This window comes from Nipponia nippon, unplaced genomic scaffold, assembly GCF_047370975.1.
Source record: "Nipponia nippon isolate SJK-2023a ecotype South Korea unplaced genomic scaffold, ASM4737097v1 scaffold_3, whole genome shotgun sequence".
NCBI lineage: Eukaryota > Metazoa > Chordata > Aves > Pelecaniformes > Threskiornithidae > Nipponia > Nipponia nippon.
In genome coordinates, this window is record NW_028262347.1 from 113,159,044 (window position 1) to 113,176,158 (window position 17,115).

At 46.0% G+C, this 17,115-nt stretch overlaps 1 protein-coding gene across 1 annotated transcript in view; it reads right to left on the reverse strand.

Moving 5' to 3' along the window:
• The window catches only part of COL17A1 (collagen type XVII alpha 1 chain), a 41,086-nt gene that overhangs the window by 5,848 nt on the left and 18,123 nt on the right, over positions 1-17,115 (reverse strand). The window contains exons 19-49 of the mRNA XM_087765199.1: positions 16,647-16,685; positions 16,210-16,236; positions 15,705-15,731; positions 15,160-15,222; positions 14,881-14,985; positions 14,320-14,382; positions 13,623-13,658; positions 13,429-13,482; positions 13,003-13,038; positions 12,767-12,802; positions 12,288-12,350; positions 11,901-11,936; positions 11,461-11,532; positions 11,065-11,091; positions 10,337-10,372; positions 9,767-9,802; positions 9,455-9,535; positions 8,407-8,442; positions 7,644-7,724; positions 6,365-6,418; positions 6,202-6,243; positions 5,332-5,394; positions 5,113-5,172; positions 4,568-4,594; positions 4,430-4,471; positions 4,202-4,267; positions 3,781-3,828; positions 2,618-2,731; positions 2,209-2,346; positions 1,528-1,611; positions 392-520 (exon numbers count right to left, since the gene is read on the reverse strand). Of these exons, the coding sequence (XP_087621325.1) occupies positions 392-520; positions 1,528-1,611; positions 2,209-2,346; positions 2,618-2,731; positions 3,781-3,828; positions 4,202-4,267; positions 4,430-4,471; positions 4,568-4,594; positions 5,113-5,172; positions 5,332-5,394; positions 6,202-6,243; positions 6,365-6,418; positions 7,644-7,724; positions 8,407-8,442; positions 9,455-9,535; positions 9,767-9,802; positions 10,337-10,372; positions 11,065-11,091; positions 11,461-11,532; positions 11,901-11,936; positions 12,288-12,350; positions 12,767-12,802; positions 13,003-13,038; positions 13,429-13,482; positions 13,623-13,658; positions 14,320-14,382; positions 14,881-14,985; positions 15,160-15,222; positions 15,705-15,731; positions 16,210-16,236; positions 16,647-16,685 (1,821 nt within the window). The remainder of the gene's footprint in view (positions 1-391; positions 521-1,527; positions 1,612-2,208; positions 2,347-2,617; positions 2,732-3,780; positions 3,829-4,201; positions 4,268-4,429; positions 4,472-4,567; positions 4,595-5,112; positions 5,173-5,331; positions 5,395-6,201; positions 6,244-6,364; positions 6,419-7,643; positions 7,725-8,406; positions 8,443-9,454; positions 9,536-9,766; positions 9,803-10,336; positions 10,373-11,064; positions 11,092-11,460; positions 11,533-11,900; positions 11,937-12,287; positions 12,351-12,766; positions 12,803-13,002; positions 13,039-13,428; positions 13,483-13,622; positions 13,659-14,319; positions 14,383-14,880; positions 14,986-15,159; positions 15,223-15,704; positions 15,732-16,209; positions 16,237-16,646; positions 16,686-17,115) is intronic.

Consider the following 17,115-nt stretch of genomic DNA (forward strand, 5'->3'; position numbering starts at 1 on the left):
CTAAGAGATTGTCGCCTGGGCTGCCCTGACACAAAGTGGACATAGAGCAACTCTTCCACAAAGAGAGATAACCTGGCCACAGAGCCAGTGAGAAAAGGGTTATGAGGGCACTTGAAGGTGTTGGTGGGACTTCTAAGATGGCTAAGGTGAAACGATGTTTGTAAACTCAGTTTTTAGCAAAGCAAGAACTCATTACTAGAGTCTGTGGATAGTATCTTAGCTACAGGGTATCATCTTCGTTCTCTTCCAAGTCTCTCACAATCCCTGTGAGGAGGTCTCTGTACATAGGGATTCACACAGTCGACACTGGAAGAGTTTTCACTGACAGCATGAGCTTTCTACTCAGCTCCCAAAGGAACAGAGGGACATGCACACTAATAAAGACCATTACTTGTCAAGTAGCTGATAAACCGTCTGGTCAGCTCATCATAATCCAGTGACAGAGACATGCCATCTCCCCCTGGTCCAGGAGGTCCTGGTGGGCCCCGAGGTCCAATTAAATACTGACGAATTTCTTCTCCTGGAAATGAAAAATGCATCTTTTAAGACTGTCCAGCTGCTGCAAAGATGCCAGGTTGTGAGGGTTTCCCAGCCTGTGAGCTAAGCCCCCACCACTATAGAGATCATCAAAACATATGGATGCAAAGCTACTTTCCTCCCTCGCTTCCTTTTCTGAGTGTGATCTGCCCTGTGTATGGTGTCACAAACATTTGTGACAGGGCTGGGAACGTCCTACAACCCAGGGTTTGAGGAGGACGAGAATTTGAATTGCCAAAGGGACCTCCTTCTGCTCTGTTTCTTCAGGACACCCTCGACAATATCTTGGGTAAAGGGAAAAGACCATGCTGAGCTCTGTGGCACTTCGGCAGCCATTTGTTTGGAATGTGGAATCTGATTGACTCCCCACTGGATCACATAGGAGGAGCACGGTGTTGGCCAGCATCATCAATACCTTCAGGCACAACAAAATGACATCCTGGTCATTTATCTGTCAGCCCACAGTAACAGTGTGTGTCAAAAAGAATACAGAGCTGGGTATCCTCCTCACCTTAAGAACAAAGACATGGCAAGGCTTTGGAGTAGGCTAGAAGGAATGGGGAACCCTAAGAGAGAGGAGGAGCTGGAAAGTGGAATCCCAAGGTTTAGTGGGAGATCGGGGGAAATTGTGGGGAATTCCTGAAAAGGAGAGACATAGGCAGATGCCACCTAGAGAGCCAAGGAAGCAAAGGGAGGCAAAAGAGTGGGAAACTGCAGAGTTACAACAGTGGGTACAAAAAGCAAACAGGTAAGAAAGTACAGCTTCTAGAAAGCGTGCAAACTCTCCAGTACCAGACACACAAATCTGTCTCCAAAGGACTTGGAAGGAGACATTACAGGTCACTCAGCAGCACCTATGGCAGGCCTTTGCCCCCCGAAGCAGCTGCTGGTAACTCCAGTTGGAGGCAGAAGACTGGAAGCAAAGGGCAGCTCACCAGGCAGCTGGGATGCTTTACCCCATCCCCCACGTTTCCATTCAGGGTCACTTACTCTGCAGCATGTCCAGAAGCTCTTGGTACAAAACAGATGTAGTTGATACCGAACCGGCAAATGACTGATAGGCATTTGAAGAGCCTATGGGAATGAAAAGATTTTATGTCAGGCAGGGTTAAGAGGAGACAGAAGGTGAAGAGGGGTCAGGCAGGGACAAAGGAAAGCTGAATTAATCCGGTTTAACTGGTGAAATGGGCCTCCCATGCCCCCAGCCATGAATCAGTTGCTGTCTCACACAGCCTCCTTGTCTCCACAGCAGTGTGGTCTGCGCTCTTCTGACTGAGATTCCAGGCTGCTTCCAAAAGCTCTGGGAATTTCATCTACTTCAGGAGGGCTCCCAAGAATACAACACAGCCCCAGAATACCGAGACCATGTATACTAAATACAGCCACCTCTGTTTGGGTCTTGGGGACATTACAGGGTCTAACAGCTATGTTTAATGTGAGACTTTTTAAACAGCAGCAACTGTTAGTTAATCTAACCATCAAAATGGGACAAAGCTCAGAGGCCACCCCAGCTGTGTGGAGTCCTGGGCCAAGACTGCAGAAGACGAATAACTGGGTTGGGGTGCTGCTATTTAAAGACTGTTGTTTCTCCTCCGGTTCTCACCTCCTAGGTGTTGCACAAGCTCAGCCAACAGCATGACTCAGTTCAGAGCTTACCAACATGGTGCTTACGTGTCATATAGCTCATAACACGGGTAGCCAGCTCCGCATAATCCAAGCTCGTCCCATCTGCAGTGGTGATGACTCCAGGTGGGCCTGGAGGGCCTGGTGGGCCTTGGGCACCAGTCAAATAATGCCTTACGCTGTCACCTAGGTAGGAAGCCCAAGATACGCCCGCATCACTAGAGGGAAGACAATGGCTATATGCACAGTTACTGGACCCTCTTTCCCCGGCAAATAGCAGGCTGATAGAAGGACAGCTCTGCAGAGGCCACAGTGGGCAACAGCACTTCATAGTATTCAACAAAAATAAGGCCAGAGCAGTAGGGCTGCTGTTTCTAAAGGGAGAGTGACAAGGGGCTCAGGGAGCAAAAGAGAGGCATGCATCTGCTGACCCATGGCAAAATCTCATTATACTCACTTTTCAGGTAGTCAGTGACATACTGCTGAATCTCTTGAGATGAACTTCCACCTGGGCCAGGAGGACCGGGTGGCCCAGGAGGTCCTGGGGGTCCCTGAATTTGTCTGGATCCACCTACAGAAAGCATTGTAAGGAGAAGGAATGTTTTTGGTCTGGTTGCATTAGACCAAGTGATGCTAAAGTGTGCTTGCATTGAGCCCTTCCTACAGGTCTGGAAAGAGCTTTGGGAATGGACTATGGAGGGGCTGCCCCTTATTCTCTAAACACAGTCTGAGCATGGGCAATTAGGCAGTATAACGTCTTCAATTAATTCGGCATCTTATAATTCAGCCTACACAGCTCTGCAGGGCTGAGTCCAGAGACCTCCCTACCTTCATACTGACAGACCTGGCCAGTTTGTGCACCAGAGTGCAATGCTGTGCAGAAGTATAGATAGAGATCCACGAAGCGCTCAAGCTCGTTAGGCTAACCTCACTGCCCTGCTGCGCCCAATCCCAGCCAGCCTGGGCAGCACCAGCTCAAGAACCTCCTCACTGGTCTCCATTGCAAGATAGAGGTGGGCCCTGTGTGACTCCTGTCATCACGGTGTCGAGTGACACCTCATGCTCTTTAAGGTGTCTATCTTCCCAGCACCCTGAGGTAGCAGTATTCCTAGGACATGCTGTGGAGAAGCAGAGGGCTTGTTCACATGGAGGGACACTTAATCCATATGCACTTTTTGTGAAACTGCATTAATATCCTGCATACAGAGATGCTCTTATTCAGAATGAAAGCAGCTTAATTCACATGAATCCACCTGAGGGTAAATAAAACTGAACAAAGGGCACTTTTGTTCTGATCGAAGTGTTTTCACAAGAGGGTTCAATACAGCTTCCCTTATCCCTCGTGGAACATGGTTAGCCAACCTGGGAATTCTTTTCTTTCATGTCCCATGAGGACGTCCTGTGGCTCAAAGGATTCCCAGTAAGCGGGAAAAAGAAAACTTGCAATTCTTAAGTTGCCTGATTCAAGGCAGGCTGTGAAAAAAGAGGTTTTGAACACAAATCCCATCAGCATTAGGTTGGCACCCACACTTGTAAAGCCCAAAGGAGCTTTTTCAAAGTCTCCACCAGGATGACAGCATTTCTTGATAGTATCAGAGCAATGATGGTCTGGCCTCTTACCTCGAGATGCTCCTGGGATGCCAGGAGCGCCTGGGACACCTGCGTCACCTGGAAACCAGAGTGAGGGAGACAGACAGTTGTAATGGGTGTCACTGCATGTTGCATACTTGGTCACGAAAAACAATTGAGCTACATGTCAGAGAAGCAACTACCCAGCCCTTGTAATGACTATCTTGAGTTAGCAGCTTGCAGGGGAAGAGCAGAAGGAAGAGGCCACAGCAGCTTTCCTGAGCCTTCTGTGATCTGCCCAGGTGCCTTGTGCTCAGAGCAATTCTATTGCCATGGTCTTGCTCTGCCTGAAAAGGCAGGGGTGGGCACAGCTGTAGTTCTCAAAGGACCAGGTTGTTCCACTCTTTAGTCTCAACTACTCTTGGCTGTGTGAGGCCACCAGCAAAGAAAGAAAGAAGATTTTTAACTTCACCTTTGGGTCCAGGTGGGCCTGGCGGGCCTGGAACTCCTGGAGGTCCCTGTATAGTGACTCTGTCACCTGCCAATTGCAGAAGGAGAGTCAGAGATTCACAGGAATAAAGTGTGTGGACAAAATCCTGGCTCCACTAAAACTAAGCTAGAATCAATAGAGCAGGATTTTGCCCCCTGGTTTCAGCCTAGGGACAATGAATTCAAAGGAGGAAAAGGGGCACAGACTGACCATGGGAGGAGAATGCTGAAACGCCAGGCTCGCCCGGTTCTCCTGCATGGGACACAGAAATGGAGTCATATACAAAACAGTCATATACCCAGGCAAGCTACACTGCACCCCACTGGTATCTCCTGGAAGCCTCCTTACCTGTGAATCCTCGTGGACCTCGTTCGCCTGTGAACAGGGGAACAGAGGAACAGCATTAGCATTTGCTTTGTTCTGATCTGCAACATCCCAGCCCACACTGCAGAATATTACCATGGCCTTCAATTTGCAGGGCAGAAATGGGTAAAGGGAGCAGGTCCCATCTTTTCCTGCCCGCTGAGAGCTGAGCTACGCTTCACAGGGCCACCTCCTTGCACTGACTTAGCCAAGTCCACATCATTGAATTTTGCAAGAAGATTGTTCCCCTTTAATGGCAAATCTGAAGCTCTGAATGCTCCTGAATCTAATGGGCTTGCAAAGTTGGGATCTGAATACAGTGATTGCCTTGACACCTGTATTGGAGGCTAATAAATTTCTCTGACAAAGACTGACTTGTTTTATGGCACCAGACAGGAGTCCTGTTTAGTGACCACTTTCTTACAGCCACAGAAAGGCAGGACACTTTCTGCTTCCAAGCCCTTCCTTCTTTTCATTCTGAGGTGCTGAGACCCATCTAGTATCTTGGTGAGGCAGCAGGATATACGCACCTTGGTCTCCCTTTGGGCCTGGTGGGCCTGGAGGACCTGGTGGGCCGGTGAAGAATGTTTCTGTAATTAAAACAAAAAGGTTTCTTCATGACATCCAACAGAACATGACACAAGTTTTCTCTGGCTCCACCTGGTCCTAGCCAAGGATGTGCTCTCTGGAACCCAAACCGTCAGGACATTCCCAGGGCACAGGTGAGGCAGTGAGTGGGAAGAACCTACCTGAAGTGGACATGGAAGATCCTGGTCTCCCTGGTGGGCCTGGAGGTCCTGGCAATCCTTCTCCTAGGCAAAAGAGACACAGGCTTCAGGAAGGATGAGCCTCAGAAATGTAAGTAAATGCATGTCAGAGCTGCTACATCTCCAGCCATGGCCATAGCTCAAAAGTTTCCAAGTGTAGGCTAGTATCATTGTTTTCTCCACACACACCTATCTCTGTTAGTTATTTTTCATTATCATTTGCCACCACAGCAGACATAGGACAGAGAAACTCTTTTCTTTGTGGTACAGAGTGCCTATCCCAGCTGGCCTTCACTACATTGAGAGGGAAGGTTCATTTCATCACACACCTGACCTGCTCCCCTTTGCTACTGAGCAAAGAGCAAGGAATGGAGTTATGCTCCTGTCTCGTGTCCTCCTGCACCTCCCCTCTTCTGGCTGTGAAAAGGAAATCTGTGCTACAGGAAGCGGAGTGGGGATATGTTCCTCTTGATAAGAACCGCTCCATCTGTCCCCAGCTGGAAGTTAAGGCTGGACAAGTAAGAAGATGGAATTGATTGCAGTTACTTCCTCTGGGGACTTCAGAAAGTTGAGTATCTTCCGCAAAAGTATGGCGTTTATGAATTACTACTCTGGCTAGCAAACCTCTGTCAAAGCAAGTCTCTCTTGGGCAGCGTCTTGCTGCTGTGAAACTATATTGCAGTGAAAGTGTGTTAGTAGGAACCCACTATGTGAAATTCTGCTTCCAGTAGAGTCAGCCCTTCTAACTTCCACCAGGTCCAAGATTGCATCTGGGATACTGCAAGGCACAGGATAGAGGCACTAGAAAAACCTCCCACTTTCCAGGTTTGTTTCAGAGAAACAAGCTCCTACCTGGGGGGCCACGAGGTCCAGGGGGTCCCTGCACAGATTCACCTGATGAAGAAAGAAACAGGGGTATTATAGAACATTTACTCAGCAAACTGCATGGCCCAGAAATGTGCCATGTGTGTTAGCGTCCCCCTGCTTACGTACTGAGCTCTGCTGTATTACGTACCTGGTGGTCCAGGGGGACCTGGTGGTCCTGCTCGCCCTTGTAAATCTGCCAGCACTGCGCAAATGAAACACACACAAAAAAGGGAAAATTGTTGTTATGGAGCCCCTGCTGCTATGGAAACACTGTCGTTAACATTGCTGTTAGAAGCTCTTACAGTCGAAGGTGGACTAAGGCAGGACCTGGGCGACCTAAGCCAAAGTTGAGGCAGAGAGGGGAGAAGAGAGACGTGTCTGGTTGCCAGCATGCAGGTTAGCACATGAAGCAAAATACAGTGCTGAGCAGGCTGGCAGCATATTGGAAAGAGGGAGGAGATCTCTCTGGAGAGTAATATTGCTGAGGTGAAGAGCAAAGGACTCAAAGCCTAGAGAAGGAAGGAATGAACTTTCAAGAGGAGGAAAGATTTTTTCAACAAGAGGCAAGTTTTGGGAGGAGAACATTATGCAGCCATTATTTAACAAGTAACTGCACTGTGATATCTTGATTGGAGACGTATCCTCACCTCCAAGCTGAGGCACAAATGCAAAGTTCAGTGATGCTAAGATCCAAGACTCCTGAATGGAGGATGGGGCAGCACTGAAGCGTGGTCTGGATCTACATGACCCCATTCAGATGGTGATCAGGGAAGGACTACTTAAGATTTTACACCCTCCTCTGCCTTGCCTCTCCTGCACACTTACAGAGGTCCCAGATCCTAGGAATACTGACTGTAAGTGTACCACACATCTAGTATTGCACAGAGCAAGCAGACGCTTTTCTTGGGATGCTGCTAGACCATTCTGTTCTGCTCCACTTATTTTTAACTTAAAATAGCATTTGCTCCCCTGTGAATTTGTCCTCTAATTCAGAGAGATTTTGATTTCTGTTGCTTAATGTGCTTTTTCAAACTGGTTCTCTTCTTACAGATGGCTCTGTGTTCATATTACACAGGGAACTGCCCTGTATTAACATAGTGGCTAAAAGGCCAGGCTGAAACATCACAGCTCTGTGACCACCTCTGCTGTTGGGGACTGTTCACCAGTCACCATTCCTTACCGTTCCTCTCTGTGACATGGGTCTGGTGCCATCTACCTCCTTTTGAAAGCACTTTGGGATGCACAGATGAGAAGGAGGGCAGAATAAGTAGCTGTTATTGCTGTCCCACCACCAAACATACACACACACACTTGCCCTATGTCACGTTAAGGGGAAAGAGGTAGAAGCATCTCCTGTTAGCTGTGAGCAGGCCTTGAGGCCTCTGACACCGCTCCAAGCAAAGGAGTGGAAAGGCAGGCCCACTTACTTTGAGATGTTAACGATGAGACTTCTGTTTTGATAGTTTCTATCACAGCTTCACCTGGGGATCCCTTCTCACCCCGTGGACCTTTTTCAGGAAAAAAAAGAGAAAGTGAATTATTTAACTGAGAGAGGGTAACATTTTGTACCCACTCCTCACCTCCTCAACAACAGGTTCAGACTTTGCTTATGTGAACTGGGAGCATGAACTCAGCCCCTGGCTCTGAGGGACACTGTATTCAAATGTGGAAATTACTACAAAATTTGCCCTAACAGGATCACACAAAAACAGATAAGAAAGGTTCTCAGCTTTGTTAAGACCCTTCTAAACAGATGTCTGTCCCATTGGCAGTGGTTTCACAGTAACATCATTCCCAATTTGGGTCTAGCTTGTTCTCCCACCTTTCAAAATGGCAGGAGGTATCCAGATGGGCTATATCCCCTACCACAGAAAGGCAACTGCACTGGAGAAGTGCCTTACAAATACCAGCCTCCAGAAAAAAAAAACATAAGAAAAAAACGACATTTGCAGCATCTACATCACACTGGCTCTTACCACCCCCCTTCTTCCCCTGGGAAAGAAAAAAAGAATAGAAATTCTTCACAAGATTAATTAAGCCAAATAATGCAGCAAAATGAACTGAAAGGAAGAAATCTGCAAACAAAAGGGAGAGAGATTGTGCCAAGGGCTGAGAGAATTAGAAACAAAGGAAAAACTAATGAATTCAGTTCTCTTAAGAAGCAGAATCAAAGCTAATGGAGAATGGTACCTTGCTGTCCAGGGAGACCAGCTGGTCCAACCGGACCTGGTGTCAAAGGAAAAAAAACAGATTGCATTAGATTTTCCTGGTTGTATTTTACAGTAGCAGGAAAGAATCAATAGATCTTTTAGAAGAACTGAGACTATCAAATAATGTATTATTTGCCTGCACAAGTAAATGGAATTGCTATGGGGTATGAATTCATCAATGTCCCATGTATTACTTGAAGCTCTGGAGAAGAGGCTTATTTTCCATAACGTAGCAATTAAAGTGCTTGGTGCCTCTCAGACTGAGGAAATAACTAGAATGTCACTGACCACAATAGAAATGCAATAGGCCTAACACTCCTCTCGCATTCTCTGCTGCAAGTTGAGGCTAGCTCTACCAAACCAGCTCTAGGATTAGCTCTAGCTATACAGCTGGGAGAGCCATAGAAGTGCCATTAGAACCAGATCTCAGGAACTCTGCTGCCTGACGCCAGTGTGCTGGAGGGCGGTGTCTGACCTGGGACGGAGTCCGAGGACCAAGCTCATGCGTAGCCAGAGTCTCTGTGTGTGTGTTTGTATGAAAGATTTGTAGGTGCTCATGTGGGATTTCTGCTGTCTTGAGTTCAAAGCTAAGACTGGAAAACAAGCACTTCCTTGATTTCAGTAACAGTGCTGGGAGAGGGATTAGACACAAGCCTGCTTTCCTGAGAGGCAAAAGAGCTTGATGCTACTCACTGGATTTGACCTATCACTACTTTGTACTCATCAGATCGAAGGACAACAACAGTGTTCCCAGTTTCTTCACCTTCTCAGCCCTCCCTTCTGTCTTGCCCCCCTGTGATCATATCCCATTTCTCCCTTGAGGCTCCTGCCTCCCTAACTCAGACTGAGATCTTGGTCTTTCTGCAGGGAAGGGTGAGGACCATGAGTATCCAGACTGCCTGAGCAATGTTGCCTCCCAGACAGGGCAGCCTGGCAAAGACAATAAACATCACACATTAAATTAAGAACTGGATGCACAGCAATGCAAGCTGCCTGCAAAAACCACAGCAGAGGAGCAGCTTCCTCACCTGGAACACCTGGGGGTCCAGTGGGGCCAGCTGGGCCTGGGGGACCTGGTGGGCCTGGCAGAGCGATAGTTGACGAACCCTCTGAAACAAAAACACATATACTTGCACACATACACATATATACACACATCCAGTGATCGTGTAACAAATCTATCCTTAAGGAATCACACATCTATAGCATATGTATTCTCCCAACACAGGGAGTCGCAGTACAGGTCTGACACACAGTTGAGATTAATTAAGGAGGCATAACAAAAAACAGAGAAAATCCTCCAAAAGCAGAAGTGTTTGAACTCTCGCAGCACTACATACCAGCACTTATGACTTTTCCAGGAGGTCCAGGTTCTCCTATGAAAAGAAAGAGACAAAAGATGAACTTCTTTTCTGGGAAAGATTTGTCACTGGCTCAATGACATTGTCTTATTAAACATGTGATTTCTGTTCTCTTTGCCCTTGATCTCTTGTCTGAGAAGTCATAGCACTAGAAGGTCATGGGGAAAGCAACAGAGCTCAGCTAATCCAGAGATATCCTCTGATCAGCTTTCCAAGCACTACATCTGCCAGAACAGGCAATAGGCCTTGATTTATCCGAGGCAGGCACACAGCTTCCATTGCACCAGGCATCATACTCATATGCTCAGGGCAGAATGAGGTCTGCTAAGGTTTTTCAGTGGCGAACTGTCATGCTGAGTGCCTCAGCAGATGCCCTGCCTTTCGTGTATGCTAAAGGCGGCTTTGGCTACCATCTGTTTCTCAAACCTTCCCTTCCTAAAGCCACTAGATGCCACTGTTGATTCGGGGACCGGTCAGCAGAGCAGCTAATCCTCCCTAAAATGAAGTGCTTAGAGAGAAAATGAGTATTAGGGAAGAAACAAAACTCACCTTTAGTCCCTGGTCGGCCTGGGTTGCCTGGAAGTCCTGATATGAGGTAGATGAACAATTTAAAATGGTTAGTGCAGATATTGTTTGTTCTATTTTTTCCAGGTACTCCAGCTGAATTTCACTTGCAGGTTCATAGAAGATACTCCCTACTCAAGACCCTGGCTTTCAGCTTTTATAAGCAGGACCCTGACAGCAAGTGGAGGAATTCACAGTGGACTGTAGACTGAGCTGGTAGTGCCCCTGGGCATAGTTAAGGGCTTCCCTTCTCCCACTGCTCCCTGGATGATGGCACTGCTCCCTAGATTTACCTGTAGCTTCTTCCAGGTACTGCTCCCTGCTCTGGATAAATTCCCTGGTGACTTACTCCCCCAAACCACCTCTGCTTGCAGAGGTCACATCCTCTGTTTCCACCTCTGTTGCTACATTCTCTCCCCTCTGTTTCTGCTGCTGATGAAAAGGACTTTTCAGTGATGCACAGGGAACTGAAACATGTTATTTGTTGCAAACTATGTTTTGGGGAGAGGCAAATTTTCAAACACTCCAAGGCCCTGCATTCCTCAAAAATTACACACCAACCACAAAACCTGTCTCGAAAACGAAGGGAGATGCAGAAACCTTGGGATATCACTTTGGAAGCCCCGAGCAGCACAGAGGGAAAATTACAAGGGGTTTTTGAGCCCATATCAAAGCGAGTCATTGATAAATTGGAACATGGTGGAGAAACGTACCTGGTGGTCCTTGGGGTCCTGTGAGACCTGGAAGAAAAAGGCAAAAATTCTAAGATGTCTAAACAAATTTCAGGTGGGGAAAGGACAGACAGGAAGAAAAATATTACATTTACTTAAAATTATAGCACACAGTCCACAAGTGGTGTAAATTGGCCTAGCAGCACCTGGTATGTAAACTGAATGTTGGGTCATAGCAGCTGATGTTCTTGTTTGCAGTGTGTGCAATCCTGAGATCTCAAAGGGTCTAGATTCCCTGTGTGTTTTTCTTTCATCACCATCTTACAGTATAGAAATCCTCTGCCAGTCTCAACTTCAAATTAAGACTGGAAATTGTTGACAAAGACATCTGCGTTCCTGACTGAGCAAAAAGTATTTTTGGTCTCTGCATGCTTTTACCTGGCTGTCCTGCATCTCCAGAGGGTCCTGGAGGGCCTCGGGCTCCTGGCATTCCCATAAGACCTGGTTCACCTAAGGATATAATCACCATTAACAAGCCAGCAATCACTGACTTACAAGCTATCAAGCCATTCAAGCTTGGCCACCAGCTGTCCTGCAGCACTTTCTACCTATTGTATCCGCATAGCCAGCTGGCCAGTTCCAGCATCAGTGTCAACATCAATGACATAAGAGTTCTGTAGTGAGAACTCTGTCACAAGTTTATAGCCAGCTCCATAATATGTCTCAGTTCCATGCTTACATGGTTGACTCTACAGTTCTTCTGAGACAGCAAGATCCCAGAACATGAATCTGCTACCATCTTCTCCCACCCCTTTTACAAATCCACTTCCTGCCAGATCAGAAAGCACCTGCACTTTTACCTCAAATGAATCCCTTACCTCTTTCACCTGGCTGTCCATCACGGCCAGCTTGTCCTGTCCAAAGAAAAGAGATTGTTAGGGACTGCTGAAATAGTACCACAGTTGCCCTGTCCTACTAAGCAGAGCACAGTCCTAAACACAAGGGAGTGGCTTTTCATCATACTGCATCTGAAAGAAGCTTTGGCTGCAGTTACTGAAGATCCAGAAAAAGTTCACTTGAAACTTAATTGCAGGACATCTTTTCTGAGTATACAGACTAATCTTAGCTATCTAGAGAAAAGACCTAAGATCACAACCCATATGATTCCACTCCCATGTTGTTTCCTTGTCTGTGCTCACAGAAACACACTCTGGGTGGAAATGACATTGCCCCACCTATAAACACAGCTGTTTTCTGTTACCCACCTACAGGTCCTTTAGCCCCTGGTTCTCCTGGAGGACCAGGCATTCCTCTTGAGCCTTGTTCACCTGTAGGGAAATGGTATGAAAATGAATCAAACAAATCTTGGTGAAGATACTATTTATGACTGTCAGCAATATTTGGTGCTTTGCAATTGAAAAACAGCATTGACAGGATGTTCAGGGCTCATGATTCGTGACTGTCTCTGGGCATTAGAAAAGCTCAAGTGAAGTGAATACAGGGCACATGAGGGAGAATTTCCCTAAAGCTAAACACAAAGACTGCTACCAAGATTACTGGAATTAAGAATGGGATCTATTTGCTTAAAACTTGGGTGCAAAAATAAAACTCCTATAACCAATAACATCCTTACACTTTTTCAGAAAGCTGACTGGGATTGGCTGGGCTATGCTGTTATTTGAAAACTCAAATAATGCACATGTATATTAGATAGGCTGTTACTCCAGGAAAACAATCCACTGACCTGTCATTCCACGAGAACCCTTCTCACCCTGATCACCTGTGGTACAAAAAAGGGAACGATTCTGTGAGACTGTTTCATTGTAAAATGTTTCTATCAGAGAAAATAAAAGTCTGCTTTCTGACAAGAGCAAAGAAGAAAAAGCCAAAGAAGGATAGAGTTAATACCCATGGAGAGTATCTGTATCTAAAGGAATCTAAAGAAAATATCCATCAAAGATATTTAATTGATCAACATACCTTTGGGTCCAGGGGCTCCAGTGGCTCCTTTCTCACCTGAAAGATATATGGATGATTGAAGAATAGTAATAACGAGTCAGAAAGGAAAGGAATTTCATGCATCAAGAAAAATCATAGGGGAAATACAGGTACTCTGATATCAGACAAGCTCAAACTGGAAATTCCTTTCCTTCAATACAGCTCCATCCATCCAACCATGTTTCCTCATCTAGACTGCTCTATTACCTCTGTGTCTCTTGCATTTCTCAATATTTGCTTGTAATCACTGACTAAGTCTAGCTCCTCCTCCCATTTCCTCAGTCTTATGCTCTTCTTTGCCCTGGCATCAAAATGCTACGTGCTCAGACCAAGTCTGCTACTCGGACCAGTGCTAGAAAAGCACATCAGCTAGTGCTGCTGTAATTGCCGAGGGGAAGAAAAGCTTACCTTTAGCACCTGGGAGACCTGCTTCTCCTCTAAATCCTTGTAGGCCAGGAGGACCTGCAGAAAAATGAGATGGGGAGTTTAATCCATCCACTCACCATTATGTATCACTGAAGAAGAAAACATATGAGAAGCTGTCACTCCATTTTTGTTTTCTCTAGTCTCTAGATGCCATAGCAAAGGAATGCAGCACTCACCTGGAGGACCTTGTGGGCCTGGAGAACCCATCAGACCTGTGAAAAAGGAACATGGATTTTCTTTCAGTAACACCACAATTAGAAAATCAACAAATCTCTTTCAGTTTGCCCAACAGCATCCACAACCCAATAGGTGTTTAGCAGATCAGAATTCCCCCAGCCACTAGAAGAATTTGCATCACTGGCATCCTCAAAACCAGGACAACAAATCTACACAACTTAGTTCCTGTGACATAGAGGAAGGGGTTTTCCCTAAAGGAAGGTAAAGAGACTCAAGCCTTCCATCTTGGCTGAGATGCTGGGATCTGTGCTTCAGGTGGGACCCATTTTTTATAGTTGCAATTTTTATCCCAGTTACACAGATTGTAGAGCTGTAACTCTGTTAGAAACCTGATAGAGATATGGAGGTTATCTTATTATTTCTGAAAGCAGAGAAAGAACAGCTGGAAATATCACACATCTTAAAGATCGATGCTTTGAGAAACCTCCCTGCCAATCTCCAGTTTCAATAAAAATCTCCAAGAATTTATTGCTCTAAAGGTTATGCATACCTACCAAAGTAAATTTTATCTAAAATGAGGACCATTAGTTCACTTTTCTGATTACTGCAGTGTAACACAAGTGCAACAGGAAGGCTGGAGTGCTCATTTACTCCTAACGAGTCTGCTAGGCTCTATCTGTCCATCTTCTTATTTACCTTTAAGGCCAGCAGAACCTGGGGGACCAGGTGGCCCTGGAGGACCTGGCTCACCAACAGCACCTGCAGAATAAGAGCATGAATAGATACTGTGGAATACAACTGTGATCCCATTTTTCCATTATCTCATTTCCTGTTATTCTTTCTCTAGCCAGTGTCATGAATAATCTGCTGGTCCGTTCAAAACACCCAAATAAGTATGCATTGTCCAAGAAAAAAATCCCATCTCACCAGCGTTTAGGGTAAGCAAGACAAATCTCTCAGCTTTGGTGACTTGATTAACAGGGAAGAAGATGACCTTAGACTAAGCGTTTTTGGTTCTGCCAAACTCAAACCTGACTGTGAGACCTGACAAAACAAAACAACCCTTGTTTACCCATTTTAAGTTTGGCAAAAAAAATCCCTTATACCAGATTTGTCTGTGCTGGGAAATGTCTAAAACGAAATCTGGATTTGAATAATCAAATCAAATTCTGTCACTGAGGTGTTTTATAAATTGGGACCAAACTCTAGCTTTTGTCCACCTCTTCTTTAGCCAAGAATGGGACACTTAGTTCCTACCTCTGTCTCCTTTTTCTCCAAATCCAGGTGGTCCAGGCTCCCCTCGAGGCCCTGGTAGCCCTTCACGACCTCTTTGCCCCATGGGACCTTCCATGCCAGGATCACCTATAAGAAACAAATGCCTTGTAAAAAAAAGTGTCTTTATGGGAGGCCTTGGGCAAGAGGATCCATGGCCATCTCCACAGGGGAAGGCAATGATCACACCAACCTGGTGTCTGTATTCCCATGCCGTGTGTCAATCAGTTGTGAGAGACTCACAGCGTTGATAGAGATGCTTACCCATGCTGCCTTTCTGTCCTTTCGGTCCTTCTGGTCCTTGGTGCCCAATTGGACCAGGAATGCCTGGAAAGAAAAACACAACAAATGTTCAGAGTCCTTGTCTGTGTACCATGAAAGAAGAACATGCAAGTTAGAGGAACCTGAAGCCTTGTACTCATCAGCTGGGGTAAAGAATGTATTATTGGAAGGTGGGTACTTGAACAGGGACCTCTTTAGAAGAACACAATACATATAAGAGCACAAGGAAGCTGGGCCAAGTAGTCACGCAGCTGTGGGGACTCTTTCAAAGGCAGGCTAGGATCTTCACACCCCCAAATTAGGCATGTTCAACTAAGTGGAGGTCAAGCTGCGGCCTTGCTTGTAACCAAGTCTCTGAGCGCTGTCTGTAGCTCAGCACCAAGGTATTAATCAAGTGACTTAGTCTATGCTAAATATTGACTCTTTAGAGAACCACTTCAAGCCAGGTTTGCAGTGCAAAATTTTCTCTTGCCTACAGTAATGTCACTAAGTGTCCTCCCTGAAAGGGGGATTGTACTAATGCCCACCTGGGACACCAGGAAGTCCTCGCTCTCCTGTAGGGAGAAAGAAATAGACAGTCAGTGGGGAATAGGTCTTCCCTGTTTGTCACTTTGGCCAACCCTCACCCCGCATAAAAAGGAGTTTATGTTCCTGGCATGTTTACAAGTTCTACCATCTCCAGCAATGCCACATTGGCCCCCTTCTATTTATGAATCATTCACAGCATGCAAAAGCCTCTGAAGCACTCTGTGATTAAACCAGGTAGAACTTGGCTTCAGGAACGACTTTCATCCAGGTGAAAGAAGTTTCTACATTCAAAGTGAGTTCTGTTTTCTCTTCTGCTTTGAACTCTAAAATCGTCTTTGCCCGGAAGAAGAGCAAAAAAACCCAACCATCACAATCAACCAACAATCTCTGAACTACAGAATGCATCAGCTTCTCTAACTTCTGGAGTAAGAAAAATCCATTTGCTACCCAGGCCCTATGGCAGGCTGCCAATCTACCTGAGAAAGCAGGTAACTCCAGACTCACCTCTGGGACCTTGCATTCCCATGTCACCTGAGAAAAGAAGAAAAAAAAAATCAGGAGAGGTCCTGGAGATATTTCCAATGACTACTCGTTAATTTTGTTTTTCTAATTGCTTTCCCACCTTCAATGAAACATGAAGGAGTTATGAGTGAACAGGGACACTTCACACTTGAATAGTGCAGGATCAGACCCATCACACTAGTGGCAAACAGGATCTGGCCCTTCACGCTGGCACAATGCAAGATTGGGCCTCCTGTATTAGTTCTGCATGGGATCAGGCAGTTTAAGTGGCAAACTAGCTTTACACTCTTTTCTTCAAGTATAAACCAGCTTCATCTTTCTCACTACCAATTGCCCCTTGTGGCAACATGCACCCCAAACTTGTGCATTGCCTGAGCCAAGGAATAGGACAGGGGAGGAGAAGGACTATATGGCTGTACCTTTCTGACCAGGTTCTCCTCTCTCCCCTCGGAAGTAGCCTGTAACAGGAAGTGAAGGGGCCGTTAGAGTGCATTACACAACAGAATAGCTACGCGCTTCACGTACAAGGATCCTTCTGTTTGGATTTTGAGGCTGCAGGCAGCACAGGCTATCAAGCACAGTATGGCTTTGTAAAGAGAGTTTCCTCAGAAAATTTGCTTTTGCACATCCATGAAACTTCTGAAGCTGTGAGAATTTAGGCTCCTCTGTTCTTAACCTGTTTCCATCATCTGCTAAACAGAAGTAAATCATCTTTCCCTTGCTAACAAAAGTAGCATGAGAAATAAGGTGTGGGTTCATTTTTCTGTGTAGTTCTTTCAAAATGGAAAACTCACTTGCTACAGCAAATGTCATACATCCTGGCACAGGATGGCATGTCCACAACCTCCTTTCTTCTCCCTTTTCTGCTGGCTTTAAGGGATGCACCAC